Here is a 16260-nt window from a genome sequence, read left to right as displayed (position 1 = left end):
AAAAAAAAAAATTGCGTGTTTTATTTTTATTTTCCATGTCGCTATATTTAACAAATGTATATAATCCTGCAATTTTCACACTTTCCACTCTTGGAACCGAACCCGAGTTCGGGAAATGTTTTTTTTACAGCACAAATTAATTTATGAAGTTATTGCGCAAAGTCTCTCGAGACTTCGCGAAGCAATAACTTTGGCTCATCGAAGCCAATACATTCTAATACTGTACGAAGCTCCTGTTCCATACAGTATTAGAATGAAGTTTTATGCGAATCGACTTCGGATGTTTCATCTGAAGTCGATTCGTTCATCCCTAATTGTTACCACAGGAAGAATTACAAAGGACAAGTAACACTTTTATATACAAAGGATAACACGGGATTCACCATTCACAATGGGTGATATCGCAGATTATCTGCTCCCTCCTCACCTTAGGTCACAGAGCCTGCTTAGAAAAACCTCCCATAGAAGTCATAGGGCCAGTTTTATCAAGCCATTTTGTGCCATTTTTCAATGGTACTTTTACAGAAAGGAGCCTTGGAGAGGGCGGGGAGGGGGTGGGACCAGTCATAGAAGAACAATAAAATCTACACCAACCAGGATGCTGCCCCTAATTTATGATGAGACATGCGCCTCTAGTTGAAGTCACCACAGCACTCAGAATTTTTTTTGCAATTTTGTATCATTTTATTGACCCATCCAGAAAATTAGTAGAAAATGGCCAACGTTTCTGTCCAATCACAGGACCTTGTTCACGGTCTGGTAGGTAGAAAAAGTATGTGTAGTGTACCGCTTGTGCTGCTGAATGGTGGCATTCCATGCAGCAGCACAAGCGCTACACTACGTGTACTTTTTCTACCTACCACGCCGTGAACAAGGGGATTGGACTGAAACGTTGGCTATTTTCTACAAATTTTTTGGATGGGTCAATAAAATTATACTAAATTGCAAGTATTTCCTGAATGCTGTAGTGACTTCAACTATTGTATATGGAATTTATTTCCACTACCATAGAGCACCAGACAACACTTGATAGTTGGAGTGCTAACCATAAGCTGCCGCCGGCAGCACTCCTGCATGTGATAGCCTATTGGACTATGATAAATCTGCCCCATTGTCTCTATGGCCCATGTAGCTGCTCTCAATAAGGGCTCATGCACACGACCGTGTATCCCGATCCCGTATTGCGGACCGCAAACAGCGAGTCTGCGATATACGGGCATATGACGTGTGCACTCCGTATCACAGATGCGGACCCATTGACTTGAATGGGTCCACAATCCTCTATATACGGAGCAGTGCGGAGCGGAGGCTCATGGAAGCGCTTCCATGGGATTTCTCTCTATACGTCTGCACCGCAAAAAAGTAGAACGTGCCCTATTTTTTTTGTGGTGCTCAACGTCAGATGCATTCAAGTCAGTGGGTCCGCATCTGCAAACGGCGTGCACACGGACGGTGCCTGTGCATTGTAGACCGCTACTTGCATGGGCACAGGGAACACACACACACTCATGTGCATGAGCCCCAACAGGAAGTCTTAACATATTTTACCTTTAGGAGACATTGTGAAAACGGCAGGATTTTTTTTTCCATTTATATAAATACTGACATGAAAAATTAAAAGAAAATTAATAAAAATTCTTACAAAAATATGTTTAACATTAAAAATGTGATTTAAACAAGAGCTCCAATGGTAGCCTTGAGATAAGAACACCGCAGCCTTTTAGCGGTGAAAAGCAAAACAATGGTTGTCTTTTATTCTTGACAAAACAAAGGCAGTAAATGACAGTGACCAGCTTGCTCCAGCCGGCGTTAAAGAAACAATAAAGTCACGTATCTATAGAATCACACAGGTATGGTTTTGCACAGTACCGTAACCCCACGAGGTGTATGTGGACCTCGCTTTGTCCTCAGTCTTTCAGGCACAGCAACTCCAGCTCAGACTCTGATGCCACAAAGCACTCCAAAGAGCTCCACAGTCAGAGAGGTCATCACCACCACCTGACACTGCTGGCTGTTTTTTTGTAGGCCTGTCAAGACCCAGCCTGGAACGTGGGGAGTAGTCACCCACTCAGCACTATGACTACTCCCAGTAACAGCCGCCCCGGATCAGCTATTCACAGCTATACTAAATAACAAAGTGTCAACCAGCTACTGCCGCTGACACATGAAATACTGGCTCTTACTTCAGCGAGGCCAGTAACCTGCGGCGGGCAGGAGGCTAGGGCCCGATGCTAGGGGTCCCTTTAAGGTGTTATGAGAGGTTTTGTTGTGACACCAGTTGCATTTCAGCAACAAGGGATGGAGTCCACCTAAGTAGATGGTGAGGGTGGTACCCAGGTGTAGGAATGCCAGAGTGGTGTAAGGGTTGCCTATAATGTCCCTTTAGGTGTTGTAGCTGTGCACTTGTCACGGTGTTCCTACCTGGATATCCTGGAACCCCAGGCGTGGTCACCCGCTGCAGAGCAAGGGATTAGTTGATGAATGGGATGATGAAATTAATTATGTCCAGACTTGTATTGAAGTTGATAACAGCTTTACTTGAATAAACTTTCATCAGAAAACAATCTTCCAACTTTATCTCGGTCACCAGCAGGCTTTGGCATACCTTCTGGCAGGCAAACACATTCGGCACTGCTACATCCAAACCTCTCTCTCTAGCCCTGCTGTGCTGATAGGATTAAATAGAAACTTTTCCTTTCTGCTGAACTTAGCTTTCTGCAGTCTATCTCTGTCTTTATCTCTTTATCTCTGTCTTGGTATCTTTAGCTTTATCTTTCTCTGTGTCTCTGTATCTTTATTCCTGTCTTTATTCACAGAATCCCTACTCTCGACTTTGGAGGCATTCAGTTTAGGCCTCCGGGCCCGGCAGAGCAGACGGTGCTCTGCTGGCTGGAACAGAGCCTTCCCCTTGCAGGGGGTACTCAGAACTCACTCTAACACCCCCCTCTCTAGAGAGGGCTAGAATGGATAGAAGGTTCCACTCTAGGAAAACTAGTTCTGCCATTGTTGCCGCCATCTGCTGGTAAACCAGGCACATTACATGTTAAACGGAAAATGCAAATGTGATCGCACACTACATCCAGCACTCTGCCCTCCATGCTGGATGAGACATTGGTTTATATTTTGGCCAAAGCATAGTAAGCCACTCACCGCGTCAAGGCTGTCTCATGAGTGGTCCCTAACTCTTGTTCCTACCTGTTCATGGGCCATGACAGCCACATAAAATCCAGGGAATGCAGGTCAGCATGCAAGCCAAGTACACTTTGCTTGTAACCCCGTCCGGTGCCATTACAGCTTTCATCGGATCCAGGGATGCAAGTACCAACATGCATGCTGAATCCACCATATACTTCTCCTGGAGCCAGATGGCTAATGGTAGGTTCTATACAAGCAGACTCAGTTTTATACTGACTTTAAAACCAGCCTCAAGGACAGATTAACTGGTCAGGTGTGCAATGACTCCAAGGAGATCGCCACGCCTCCAATATATACTACAAAGAAAAAAATAAGGGGTTGGGTCAGCACAACCTGCCTGCAGGTGCACATCACTATGGCGAAATACATATACAAACGGAAAATGCAAATGTGATCGCACACTACATCCAGCACTCTGCCCTCCATGCTGGATGAGACATTGGTTTATATTTTGGCCAAAGCGTAATTAAGCCACTCACCGCGTCAAGGCTGTCTCATGAGTGGTCCCTAACTCTTGTTCCTACCTGTTCATGGGCCATGACAGCCACATAAAATCCAGGGAATGCAGGTCAGCATGCAAGCCAAGTACACTTTGCTTGTAACCCCGTCCGGTGCCATTACAGCTTTCATCGGATCCAGGGATGCAAGTACCAACATGCATGCTGAACCCACCATATACTTCTCCTGTTAACATAACATTTCCATAGAATTGAAATACGTATTGTGCAGGATCCAGAATAAATACACATGATGACACAGGATCAACCATAGGAGATAGTAGAGGGGCACAAAAAGTGGAAATGCCACTCTGGGACGTTACATATCTTCCATCAACGATGGTCCCTTGTGCCTTCCTACAAGCCATAATAACACCATCTTTGACCTACTGTACCACCAGAAAGGGGCCCCTAAACAGACTTTGTCAGGGCAACAGAGAGATTTTTGCTGTTTCTGGCAGCAGACACACACAGAATCACTGGGCTCTGTAGAAAACCTCAGAGTGAACTTCAAATATCCTGCTTCCTTGCTCTATTTTCAGCCTCCACTAGGGGGAGCTCACATGGATTCCTATAGCTAGAATTGAACTCAATGGTGGCAGCAGGTAAGCAGAATTTAAAGGGTCATTCCTGTTGTGGACATTTACGGCATATCCACCTCTGAACATATCTTAAAAATGGAAAGGGTCCTTAATCAATATCTGGGGGCTGCTATGAATGGAGGTGGCCGTGCAGGTGCTGTGCTCTCAGTTCACGTGTATGGGGGAGTCTGCAATTCGTCAAGCCTGCCCATGGAAAGTACACTGTGGGAGCAGTTTGGAAGGGGGCCCCTTCCTACCAACAGCCTCATAACCGGGCTTTGTCTGCCTCTGTGGTAGGTTACTGCCTACCACTGTAACAAGCACATTGGACTGATACATTTTACCTGCACTGATACATTGTAACAAACTATCAGGACAGGAGAGACTTACAGTATATGTGACGTTGGCATTTAGCTCCCAGAGGATTGTCTTTAGTGGTTGCACTCACAAGTCACATCGACTGTGAGAAGTATTAGATCGGTACAGGTTTTCTGCCTCTGGAATGTAGACAAGAATGTTCATTGTCAGCAAGCAGAGATCCTAGAAGGTTGCAGAACGTTTCATAATGCAATGATTCATTTTTACCTACATAAATAAAATAAAACTTAGGAATGTAAAATAAATTTAAAGGGAACCTGTCACCGGGATTTTGGGTATAGAGCTGAGGACATGGGTTGCTAGATGGCCGCTAGCACATCCGCAATACCCAGTCCCCATAGCTTTGTGTGCTTTTATTGTGTAAAAAAACATATTTTGATCCATATGCAAATTAACCTGAGATGTGTCCTGTACGTGAGATGAGTCCAGCGTGAAGGAGCCCAGCGCCGCCCCGCATCCTCAGAATCTCCTCCTTGCTCCCCGACGTCAAAAAGCCAGAACGCCGTAACCTCGCCAAGCGCGAGCTAGCGCATGCGCAGTTCCTTCCCTGAGTCTGATGCCAGCACAGGGAAGGAACACTGTGATGACATTGCGCATGCGCTAGCTGGCGTATCACAAGATTATGGCGCTCTGGCTTTCTGACATCGGGGAGCAAGGAGGAGATTCTGAGGATGCGGGGCGGTGCTGCGCTCCTTCACGCTGGACTCATCTCAGGTTAATTTGCCTATGGATCAAAACATTTTTTTTTTTACACAATAAAAGCACACAGAGCTATGGGGACTGGGTATTGCGGATGTGCTAGCGGCCATCTAGCAGCCCATGTCCTCAGCTCCATACATCAAATCCCGGTGACAGGTTCCCTTTAACTGCAGTCCAATGTAAAACCCTAGACATCCCCAACTGACATGCTCAATGCTACTATACAGTATCTGTGCAAATTAATCCCTGCTACATCAGGTAATAACCAGAATCCATGTGCCAGGAACTTAAATGGAGTCTGTCAAAAGTTTTCACCATGCTAAACTGCTGAAAGGTAGGGACAGGACAATATATTTTTTGTGAAGCTTTTATTGTCAGAAGTGTGAATATGAAGTTTTGTTCTGCCTGATTCTGCTCTCTGCTCCTCTGAGTAAGGCATCCAACCAGGAGAGCACTACAGTTGTCCCTCAGATTAGAGGTAGGGGGGGACGACGACTGTAACAGCACAGTGCACTTTGCAATGAAGCTCTGCCTCCAGGACCCATACAACAGTAGAATCTGGCAGAATAAAACTTCATATTTACACTACTCCAGATAGTAAAATGTTCTCTCCAGCCCCTGCCGAGTGCTGTTCAGCAGTTAAGTATAGTCAAAATTGTTGACAGACTCCCTTTAAAAAATTGTTTCTGATGTAATTAATGTTTGTTTTTTACCTTTTCTTTACATTTCAGTCATGTTTCGGCTGTATGACACGGATGGCAATGGCTACCTGGACAGCACGGTGAGTGTCAGGAGCAATGGATGCAGTCACCCAGTGTTACTTATATCTTACTACCTACATTCCCTGATTAGCGGGGCAGCTTCTCACGTCTGTTCACATCACATGAATCTTGCATCCACTCCGTAGTCCCCTGATATGTGTAGCTTTATGCTATACAGCTGCAGGCATCATCCATAGGCTTCCAAGATAAAAAAGCATATGCAGTACACCCGATTCTGTCTGCCAAAAGGACACTCTATTGGTATCTGTTGGGTCTAAATCAGGGATCTCAAACTGCGGCCCTCCAGCTGTTGCAAAACTACAACTCCCACAATGCCCGGACAGCCTACAGGTATCAGCCTACAGCAGGGCATTGTGGGAGTTGTAGTTTTGCAACAGCTGGAGAGATGCAGGTTGAGATGCCTGGTCTAAATCATGATTGTTGATCCATCTGAATGGGGGAACACAGGACACCTCTCCTCATGATCCATAAAGGTCCCAGTGATAAAATCCCCAGCAATCACTTATCCCATAAATAAGGGATAAGTAGTGCTCGTGGGAAAACCTCTTTAATGACAGCTTCCCTGATAGATCTAGGGCTGATAAAGAGTAATACCAGCATCTATGGTGGTCTAGAACAGTGAAGGGATTAATTTTAGCATCACTGGTGGTCTAGGGAAGATAAGGAGTTAATGCCAGCATCCCTGGAAGTCTAGGGCAGATAAAGGGGAATACCAGCATCGCTGGTGGTCTAGGACAGTGAAGGGATTAATTTTAGCATCCCTAGTGGTCTAGGGCAGATAAGGATCTTGAGTAACTAAGGAGTTACAGCCAACATCCCTGGTGGTCTAGGCCGGGGAATACCAGCTTCTGTGGTGATCTAGGAAAGTGAAGAGTTTAATTACAACACCCCTGGTGGTCTAAGGCAAAAAAAATAATCACCTTTTACATCATTAAAGGGGGAGTTCACGGAGCCGGTGCCGATGCTCAGTTGGTGTAGCTGCAGTTTTCCAGTTACGCAGACTAAAGGGGTCAGTGATGCTGAGATATGATTGCCTAAGTCACAGAGAGATTCTGATCACCACGTGTCCTCTTCAAACTCCACCTGGATACATTCCCCAGACCAGACCCTACTGAATGCAGACCTCAGACCAGACTTATCCTAAATATAGTCCCCCTCACACCAGACTCCCTCTTAATACAGACCCAAGACTAGACAACCTCTTAATACATTCCCAAAGACCATACTAGCTGTTAACCCTTTCCCGTTCTGTGACATACTGTTACAACACAGAACACTGGTAGCTAACGCACTGTGCCGTACATCATGGTGATGGAGCTGACTCGGGAGCTAGACCCACCTCATCGCTCGTGAGTGCTGGCTTTATGATACCGTAGACACCCGACTTTCATTGGCAGGATTGGAGATAACTTTGATCCTGCCAGTTTAAACATCAGATGCCGCGGTCAATGTTGACATCTGTACAGTTAGATAAAAGGAGGGGGTTCGCTCTGTCCTACAATCAGCACCCTGCGAAAACAACCACAAGGTGCCAAGTAGCTGACATGGGAGCTGGGGCTCTGGCTCATTGGCCCACAAGCAAGAACCAGGGAGGAATAGTGTTCAGATGGAAAAAAAATGACGAATATTCGTCATTACCAATATAAAGCACTATATTCTAAATATTCACAAATTCTCGAAGTGCCGATATTCGAGATTAAAATTCGCTATTCGAATATTCGCGCTCAACACTACTGACCTACAGAATTAAAGAGTGCCGTTGTATAATATTGATGAGCTACCCTCAGCATAGGTCATCAATATCACCTGCTCTGGAGCGGAGTGAGCGTCATTGCAACCGGGTGTCTGCTGTTTCACACAGCAGACACCCGTGGCTAATGTCTGTGATCGGCGATAATGCCAACTGCGGATATTTAACCCCTCAGCTGCTGTGGTAAAATGTGCCCGCGGCATCTGAGAGGCCGAAAATGTGGAAGAGCATACTTCCTAAGCATGAACGCCTCCCCTCGGTAGAGATCGGGGAAGGTGTTCCACAAAAGTAATGAGTCAGAGCTTGTATTAGGCTTCTAGGCTCAATACTTGTATATTCCAATTCAGGCCAGCAGGTGGTAGCACTGAATTGTAATTTATCCATCTATGTATAGGGTAATGGAAAAAATGATATTACTCTATACCAATTGCAATCTATTCATTGCATGTTAGGGTCCACTTGGGGACCCAAAAAAAAAAAAAAATTCAAATCACTCCCCTTTTCCCAAAATCAAAATCAATAAAAAAATAAACATCATGGGCATCGCCAAATGCAAAAACGCCGGTACTATTAAAATAAAATAAAAAAATAAAAATGGCCGTTTTTTCATCACTTCACGTCCCCAATGAAATTAAATAAAAAAAAGTCATGCACACCCCAAAATGGTATCAAAAACTACAGATCGTCCTGCAAAAAGTGAGCCCTCACACAACTCGTAGACATAACTCTAAAAAAAGTTATGGGGGTCAGAATATGGCGATAATTTTTTCCAAAGTTTTTTTTTTTTCAGTGTTAAAACACTAGAAAACTATACAAATATGGTATCACCATAATTGTTCTGACCCAGAGAATGAAGATCACAAGTCAGTTTTACTACATAGTGAACGCTGTAAGAACAAAACCCGCAAAACATAGAAACATAGAATGTGTCGGCAGATAAGAACCATTTGGCCCATCTAGTCTGCCCAATATACTAAATACTATGGATAGCCCCTGGCCCTATCTTATATGAAGGATGGCCTTATGCCTATCCCATGCATGCTTAAACTCCTCCACTGTATTTGCAGCTGCCACTTCTGCAGGAAGGCTATTCCATGCATCCACTACTCTCTCAGTAAAGTAATACTTCCTGATATTACTTTTAAACCTTTTCCCCTCTAATTTAAAACTATGTCCTCTTGTAGCAGTTTTTCTTCTTTTAAATATTCTTTCCTCTTTTACCTTGTTGATTCCCTTTATGTATTTAAAAGTTTCTATCATATCCCCTCTGTCTCGTCTTTCTTCCAAGCTATACATGTTAAGGTCCTTTAATCTTTCCTGGTAAGTTTTATCCTGCAATCCATGTACCAGCTTAGTAGCTCTTCTCTGAACTCTCTCCAAAGTATCGATATCCTTCTGGAGATATGGTCTCCAGTACTGCCCACAATACTCCAAATGAGGTCTCACTAGTGCTCTGTAGAGCGGCATGAGCACCTCCCTCTTTCTACTGGTAATTCCTCTTGCTATACACCCAAGCATTCTGCTAGCATTTCCTGCTGCTCTATGACATTGTCTGCCTACCTTTAAGTCTTCTGAAATAATGATCCCTAAATCCCTTTCCTCAGATACTGAGGTTAGGACTGTATCACTGATTTTATATTCTGCTCTTGGGTTTTTACGTCCCAGGTGCATTATCTTGCACTTATCAACATAAAATTTTAGTTGCCAGATTTTTGACCATTCCTCTAGTTTTCCTAAGTCCTTTTCCATTTGGTGTATTCCTCCAGGAACGTCAACCCTGTTACAAATCTTTGTGTCATCAGCAAAAAGACACACCTTACCATTGAGGCCTTCTGCAATTTCGCTGATAAAGATATTAAACAATATGGGTCCCAGAACAGATCCCTGAGGTACCCCACTGGTAACAAGACCTTGGTCTGAATATACTCCATTGACTACAACCCTCTGTTGCCTGTCCCTCAGCCACTGCCTAATCAGTCAACAATATGGGAGTCCAAGCCCAATGACTGCACTTTATTGATAAGCCTTCTATGTGGGACAGTATCAAAAGCCTTACTAAAGTCTAGATAAGCGATGTCTACTGCACCTCCTCCATCTATTATTTTAGTCACCCAATCAAAAAAATCAATAAGATTAGTTTGACATGATCTCCCTGAAGTAAACCCATGCTGTTTTTCATCTTTCAATCCATGGGATTTTAGATGGTCCACAATCCTCTCCTTAAGTATGGTTTCCATTAATTTCCCCACTATTGATGTCAGGCTTACTGGCCTATAGTTGCCCGATTCCTCCCTACTACCTTTCTTGTGAATGGGCACAACATTTGCTAATTTCCAATCTTCTGGGACGACTCCTGTTGCCAGTGATTGGTTAAATAAATCTGTTAATGGTTTTGCTAGTTCACTGCTGAGCTCTTTTAATAGCTTTGGGTGTATCCCATCAGGCCCCTGTGACTTATTTGTATTAATTTTAGACAGTTGACTTAGAACCTCTTCCTCTGTAAAGACACATGCGTCAAAAGATTCATTAGTCTTCTTTCCCAACTGAGGTCCTTCTCCTTCATTTTCCTTTGTAAAAACTGAACAGAAGTATTCATTGAGGCAGTCAGCTAGTTCTTTATCTTCTTCCATATACCTTCCTTCTTTAGTTTTTAATTTGGTAATTCCTTGTTTTAGTTTCCTTTTTTCATTTATGTATCTAAAGAATGCCTTATCGCCTTTTTTCCCTGACTGAGCTAATTTCTCTTCTGCCTGTGCTTTAGAAGCTCTTATAACTTGTTTGGCCTCTCTCTGCCTAATCTTATAAATTTGTCTGTCATCCTCGTTTTTTTTTTTTTTTTTTTATAATTTCTAAATGCTATCTTTTTGTTTTTAATGATTTTGGCCACTTCTGCTGAGTACCACAGTGGTCTCTTCCTTTTTTTGCTTTTACTGACAAGCCTAATGCAATCTTCTGTTGCCTTCAATAGTGCCACTTTTAAGTAGTCCCATTTCTCCTGGACTCCAATTAAACTGTTCCAGTCAGATAGGGACTCGTATACCACTAATCTAATTTTAGAAAAGTCCGTTTTTCTAAAATCTAAAACTTTTGTTTTTGTGTGGTGTGACTCAGTCACTGGTGTGACAGTGTCAGAATTGCGTTGTTTTTTCTTCCAATTCCCCCCCATTTGAATTTTTTTCATTAGAAGCTACAACCTCATACGGCCATGTGAATGGGGAAATATCAAAGTTATGGCTCCAGGAAAGCAGGGAGTGATAGTGCTCCCAAAAGTCCGACCAATAGTAATAATTCTCTGCTAAAGCACACATGGTAGTAATAGTTATCCTACAGTGCCCCCGACATGTCCCCACTGTGACCCAGAAGAAATAATGCTCTCATAGTGCCCATACTAGTAATAATGTTCCCCATAGACCCCCATTAGTAAGCCCACCATAATGCCCCCCAGTAGTAATAATTCTCCTTATAATGTGACAGTACAAAAAATGCCCCCTTATAATGTGTGCCAGTGCAAAATCTACACCCTTTTAATGCCCCCAGTTGAGCTAATGTCCCCATAATTTGCCAGTATAAAATGCCTCTATATAGTGCCGCCAGTAAATGCCCCCATAGTGCTCCTCTCTCCCCTTCCTCCTAATGCCCCCCATAGTGTACCCGTATAAAATGCCCCATATATACTGCCCCAGTAGATGCCCTCAGTGTCCCTCATAATTGGCAAGTATAAAATACCCCTTCTTAGTGTCCCCCGTAGATGACCCCATAGTACTTCTCTCCCCCTTCCCCATAGTACCCACAATAATGTGTCCCAGTATAAAATGTCCCTATACAGAGCCCCCCATATAAAATACCCCTTCTTTGTGGCCTCAGTAGAAGCCCCCATAGTGTTTCTCTCCCCCTTCCCCCATAGTGCCCCCAAATAAAATACCCCTTCTTTGTGGCCTTAGTAGATGCCCCCATAGTGCCCCCAATAATGTGCCAGTAAGAAGTGCCCCCATAGAGCCACCCAATAATGTGCCAGTAAAAAGTGCCCCCAATAATGTGCCAGTAAGAAGTGCCCCCAAAGATGCCCCCACAGTGCCCCCCAATAACGTGCCAGTAAGATGTGCCCCATAGATGCCCCCAACAATTTGCCAGTAAGAAGTACCCCATAGATGCATCCCAATCATGTGCCAGTAACAAATGCCCCCCAATCATGTTCCAGTAAGAAGTGCCCCACAATCATGTGCCAGTAACAAGTGCCCCCCCCAATCATGTGCCAGTAACAAGTATTGTACCATATAAAAAAATAAACACTTATACTTACCTCCCTCAGGCTGGCAGCAATCCGATGCAGGCCTCTTCTGGCCTGTATCCCGCGCTGTATGGCTCAGGTGGCGCGATGGTGTCATCGTGCCACCTGCACCGGCCTCTTCCCTGCCCCGCAGCATCCATCTGTATCGCTGTCCTGAGGACAGCGATACAGATGACTATGGAGATGAGCGCTTCCACAATGGAAGCGCTTATCTCTTTATGCCCTGCCGCCGCCCCCCACTTGTCAGCAGGGCTGCGCCGCTTGGGGCGATCTCCTCACTTTGCCTAATTGGCGGTGCAGCCCTGATGGCGTCCCCTAAAATTTTGCGCCCGGGGAAATGCCCCCCCCTGCCCCCCCCACGCTATGCAACTGAAATAACATCACCCCATAGTCCCATTTAAATAACATCCCTCCCTTCAGCCCTAACATACAGTCTCAGTTAAATAACTACAACTCCCAGCATTGCTCTGTCTCTCCCTTCACTTACTTCTCCTCATGTAGCAGACATCACCACAGCTTCTTCCCAGGACTTCTCCTCTTCACTGCCATCCTCTCCTGCACTGGTCACATGATGGTGACATTATCGGAGGTCCTTCCCAACCACTGTCTGTTTTTCTGGTCACATGACATGTGATGTCATAGTGCATTAGATCTAATTGTATTGCTATCCTGAGGAAGGCAGGCAGGACATTCGGGACCTGGGACAAAACATCAGGGGCCAAGGCCCCAAATGTTTTAGCCTAGCAACGTCCCTGTGGGCAGTGGGCACTGTTCTTCACTCTCGGTCGCTACTGCAGACAACGACCTCACATCTTCAGGACATTGTGCCGGTGCCTAGAAGTTGAATACAATCGACTTCTGGGAGATGTGCGACGCACAAGCAGAGGCAAGGGGTCCCTTTAAGAGAAATAAGTGTACTTGTTTTCGTGACGCCAATTGCAATGAAGCAACATGGGCACAGGGCCCCTTTTTAGTGATACTGTAGATGGTACCCAGGTGTAGGAATGCCAGAGTGGTATAGGGGGGCCTAAATGTCCCTTACTGTTGGTGCACGTGTCATGGTGCTCCTACCTGGATACGCTGGACTGTAGGCGTTGTCTTTCAAAGCAGAGCAAAGCAGGTGATGAAGGGGATGAAGAAATAAATTGAGTCCAGACCTTGTGATGAAGTTGATAACAGCTTTACTTGAATAAACGTTTCTCCAAACAGACTCAGGCTTTGTCTTGGTTCCCAGCAGGATTTGGCATTAACTGTGGCAGGAAAACTCCTCTCTGCTACATCTGTTGCTCTCTGGCTCTGCTGTGCTAACAGGATAACTTAGATTTAGCTGAAGGCTGCAACTTCTTTCTTGTAGTCTGTAGTCTAAATTGGTCCAGGGAACTTTACTCCTGGCTTTAGAAGCTTCCAGCTTCTGCCTCCATGTCCAGCTGAGCTGAAGGTGCTCCAGCTGGCTTGGGCAAGGCCACGTCCAGCAGGGACATGCACCTGTTGCACAACCTCCCTTTGCAGGGTGTAAACTAGACCTTCCCCTAGCAGGGGGGTAACTGAACTGAACTCTAACTAGTACTCCTCCCTCCCTGCAGCAAGTGGGGAAACGCCCACCACACCACAGAGGGGTGGGTGGGGTTTAGAATGGAAAGGAAGGTTCCTCTCTAGGTACCTGTAGCTTTGCCATTTATGCTGCCACCTGCTGTTGAACCAGGCACATTGCACATAATAAACAGTTACAGAATAGAGAATGCACATAGTGAAGAACCTACAATAAATAGTATGATGACATGAGGTTAACCATAGGAGACAGCAGCAGGGTGCAGAAGTTGTAATGCACCTCTGGGGCATTACAGATGTATTAGTTCTGTACAGGAATTTAGCCTGCTAATGTAGACAAGCATGTTTTCATTCACTAACAGTAAGCTGAGATCTTAAAAATGGTGAGAAGTTAAAGGCTATGGACACCTTTGGGACAATTTTTTATTATTATTGCATTGTACTCATTTTGAGCTAAAATGTATCTTTTTTTCAGTTGGTCTGTTAAAAAACTTCAGCCCCTTTTTCTGTTCAGGCTCAACATTCCCTTTAGCAGGCTCTGTGCTCACACTTTCTCCTGTCAGGGATCTCAGCTGATCGCTCATGTGACGCCTATCTCTGATCTCCTGACAGCTCCTAAACACTCATTATGTCTAGTGATGAGCGAAGTTTAAAAAAATTTGCCTGCTTCACTGAACTTCTACAAGAAATTAGATTTGTAATAAATTGCATTCCATTGTATGTAACAGGCACAATGACGGGGAACGGCAATCGTGCCGCCCCCCCCCCCCCCCTCACCATCATTTAACCCCTCAGATGCCGCATTCAGTGCTGATTGTGGTATCTGAGAGTCACATTCTCCCTATCAGGAGGTTAATCGGGTTAAAAGCAAAAAATGCTTGCTCCATTTGATCGCACCATCTTGATTGAAGAAAAAAATGCCAATTCACTGCGTCTGCCCAGCATGATGACGTGGTGACGTCATTACATCAGCGCATGTGTGAATTGCCACATTTTCTTCAATCTAGATGGCTGTGAGGGCCTCTCTGCGATCGAACGGATGAGGTGAGTAATTTTTTATTATTTTTTTTTACCGCGATCTCAGGAAAAATTTATTCATTTCAACGAAACGCCATGAAATTTGGATTTGAGGTGAATTAAATGTTTCCTAAAATTCAGATCAAATTCCGCTTCGTAACTTTGATTCGCTCAACACTAATTATGTCCTAAACAAGTGTTTACGTATAAGCTGTTAGCAGTTCAGAGATAAGGGCTACACAGGGCGGTCAGAGGAAGGCTCAAAGTAAGGCCTCTTTCACACTACCGTATGGCTATTTCAGTGTTTTGCGGTCCGGTTTTTACGGATCCGTTGTTCCGTTTTTTTGTTTCCGTTGTGTTTCCGTTCCGTTTTTCCGTTTAATTTTTTCCGTATGGCATATACAGTATACAGTAATTACACAGAAAAAATTGGGCTGGGCATAACATTTTCAATAGATGGTTCCGCAAAAATGGAACGGATACGGAAGACATATGGATGCATTTCCGTATGTGTTCCGTTTTTTTTGCGGACCCATTGACTTGAATGGAGCCACGGAACATGATTTGCGGGCAATAATAGGACATGTTCTATCTTTCAACGGAACGTAAAAACGGAAATACGGAAACGGAATGCATACGGAGTACATTCAGTTTTTTTGCGGAACCATTGAAATGAATATTTCCGTATACGCACCGTATACGCAACGCAAAAAAACGGCCCGCTAAACGAAAAAAAAAACGGTAGTGTGTAAGAGGCCTAAAAGTAAAAGATACTCACAGATCAGCTAAAACTTAACCCTTTATGACATAAACTGCTGAAAATTTTTAATAAAGACCAATTGGAAAACATTTTTGAAGGGCAATTTTCCTCATTTTGTAACTATGCCACAATTTAGAGAACGTACATTATAGTCATGTGACTGACCTGCCGGCTGTTTTCTGCTGTTATCAGGAGCTGGAGAGTATAATCACACAGATGATGCATGTCGCTGAATATCTGGAGTGGGACATCACCGAGCTCAGTCCTGTAAGTGACAACTGCTCCCGTGTAAGATGTGGATGCCCCTTTAAGGATCATCACAATCAGTCACTTCATTAATCTTATGTTACATGTTATGTTCTAAGTGTAGCAGGCTGAGCCTATAAGATATAGCAGTGCCGAGTCAGTGCTGAGTAGTAGAGATAACTTTATCAGATCAGGTAGGCATGAGTTTATCGATGTATCAGAGATAAGTTAATTGGATGTAGCAGAGCTGAATTCTATCATGCCAAAGCCATACCAGATGTATAACAGTGAAGCTTGTCATATACGGCAGGACTGAATATTTGCTACGTTTAGCAGGGATATGTAATCTAATGTGTCAGAGCTGAGTTTCTGAACTGCAGTAGAGTTGTGTTTGTCAGATGCCTGTGAGTTTATCAGATGGAAATGAATCAAGTTTATTAAATGGAGCAGGGCTGAGTTTGCAGATATAGAAGAGTTATAATTTTTTAAGACTGAGTGGAACAAAGTTTTTCAAACAGA

The 16260-nt window shown here is 44.2% G+C and overlaps 1 protein-coding gene across 1 annotated transcript in view; it reads left to right on the top strand.

Annotated features, from left to right (window-relative positions):
- The window catches only part of DGKB (diacylglycerol kinase beta), a 668472-nt gene that overhangs the window by 157623 nt on the left and 494589 nt on the right, over positions 1–16260 (top strand). Inside the window, exons 7-8 of the mRNA XM_040431289.1 lie at positions 6082–6131; positions 15688–15762. Of these exons, the coding sequence (XP_040287223.1) occupies positions 6082–6131; positions 15688–15762 (125 nt within the window). The remainder of the gene's footprint in view (positions 1–6081; positions 6132–15687; positions 15763–16260) is intronic.

This window comes from Bufo bufo, chromosome 5 (assembly GCF_905171765.1).
Source record: "Bufo bufo chromosome 5, aBufBuf1.1, whole genome shotgun sequence".
NCBI classification, from domain to species: Eukaryota; Metazoa; Chordata; class Amphibia; order Anura; family Bufonidae; genus Bufo; species Bufo bufo.
This window is presented reverse-complemented; position numbering and strand designations above follow the sequence as displayed.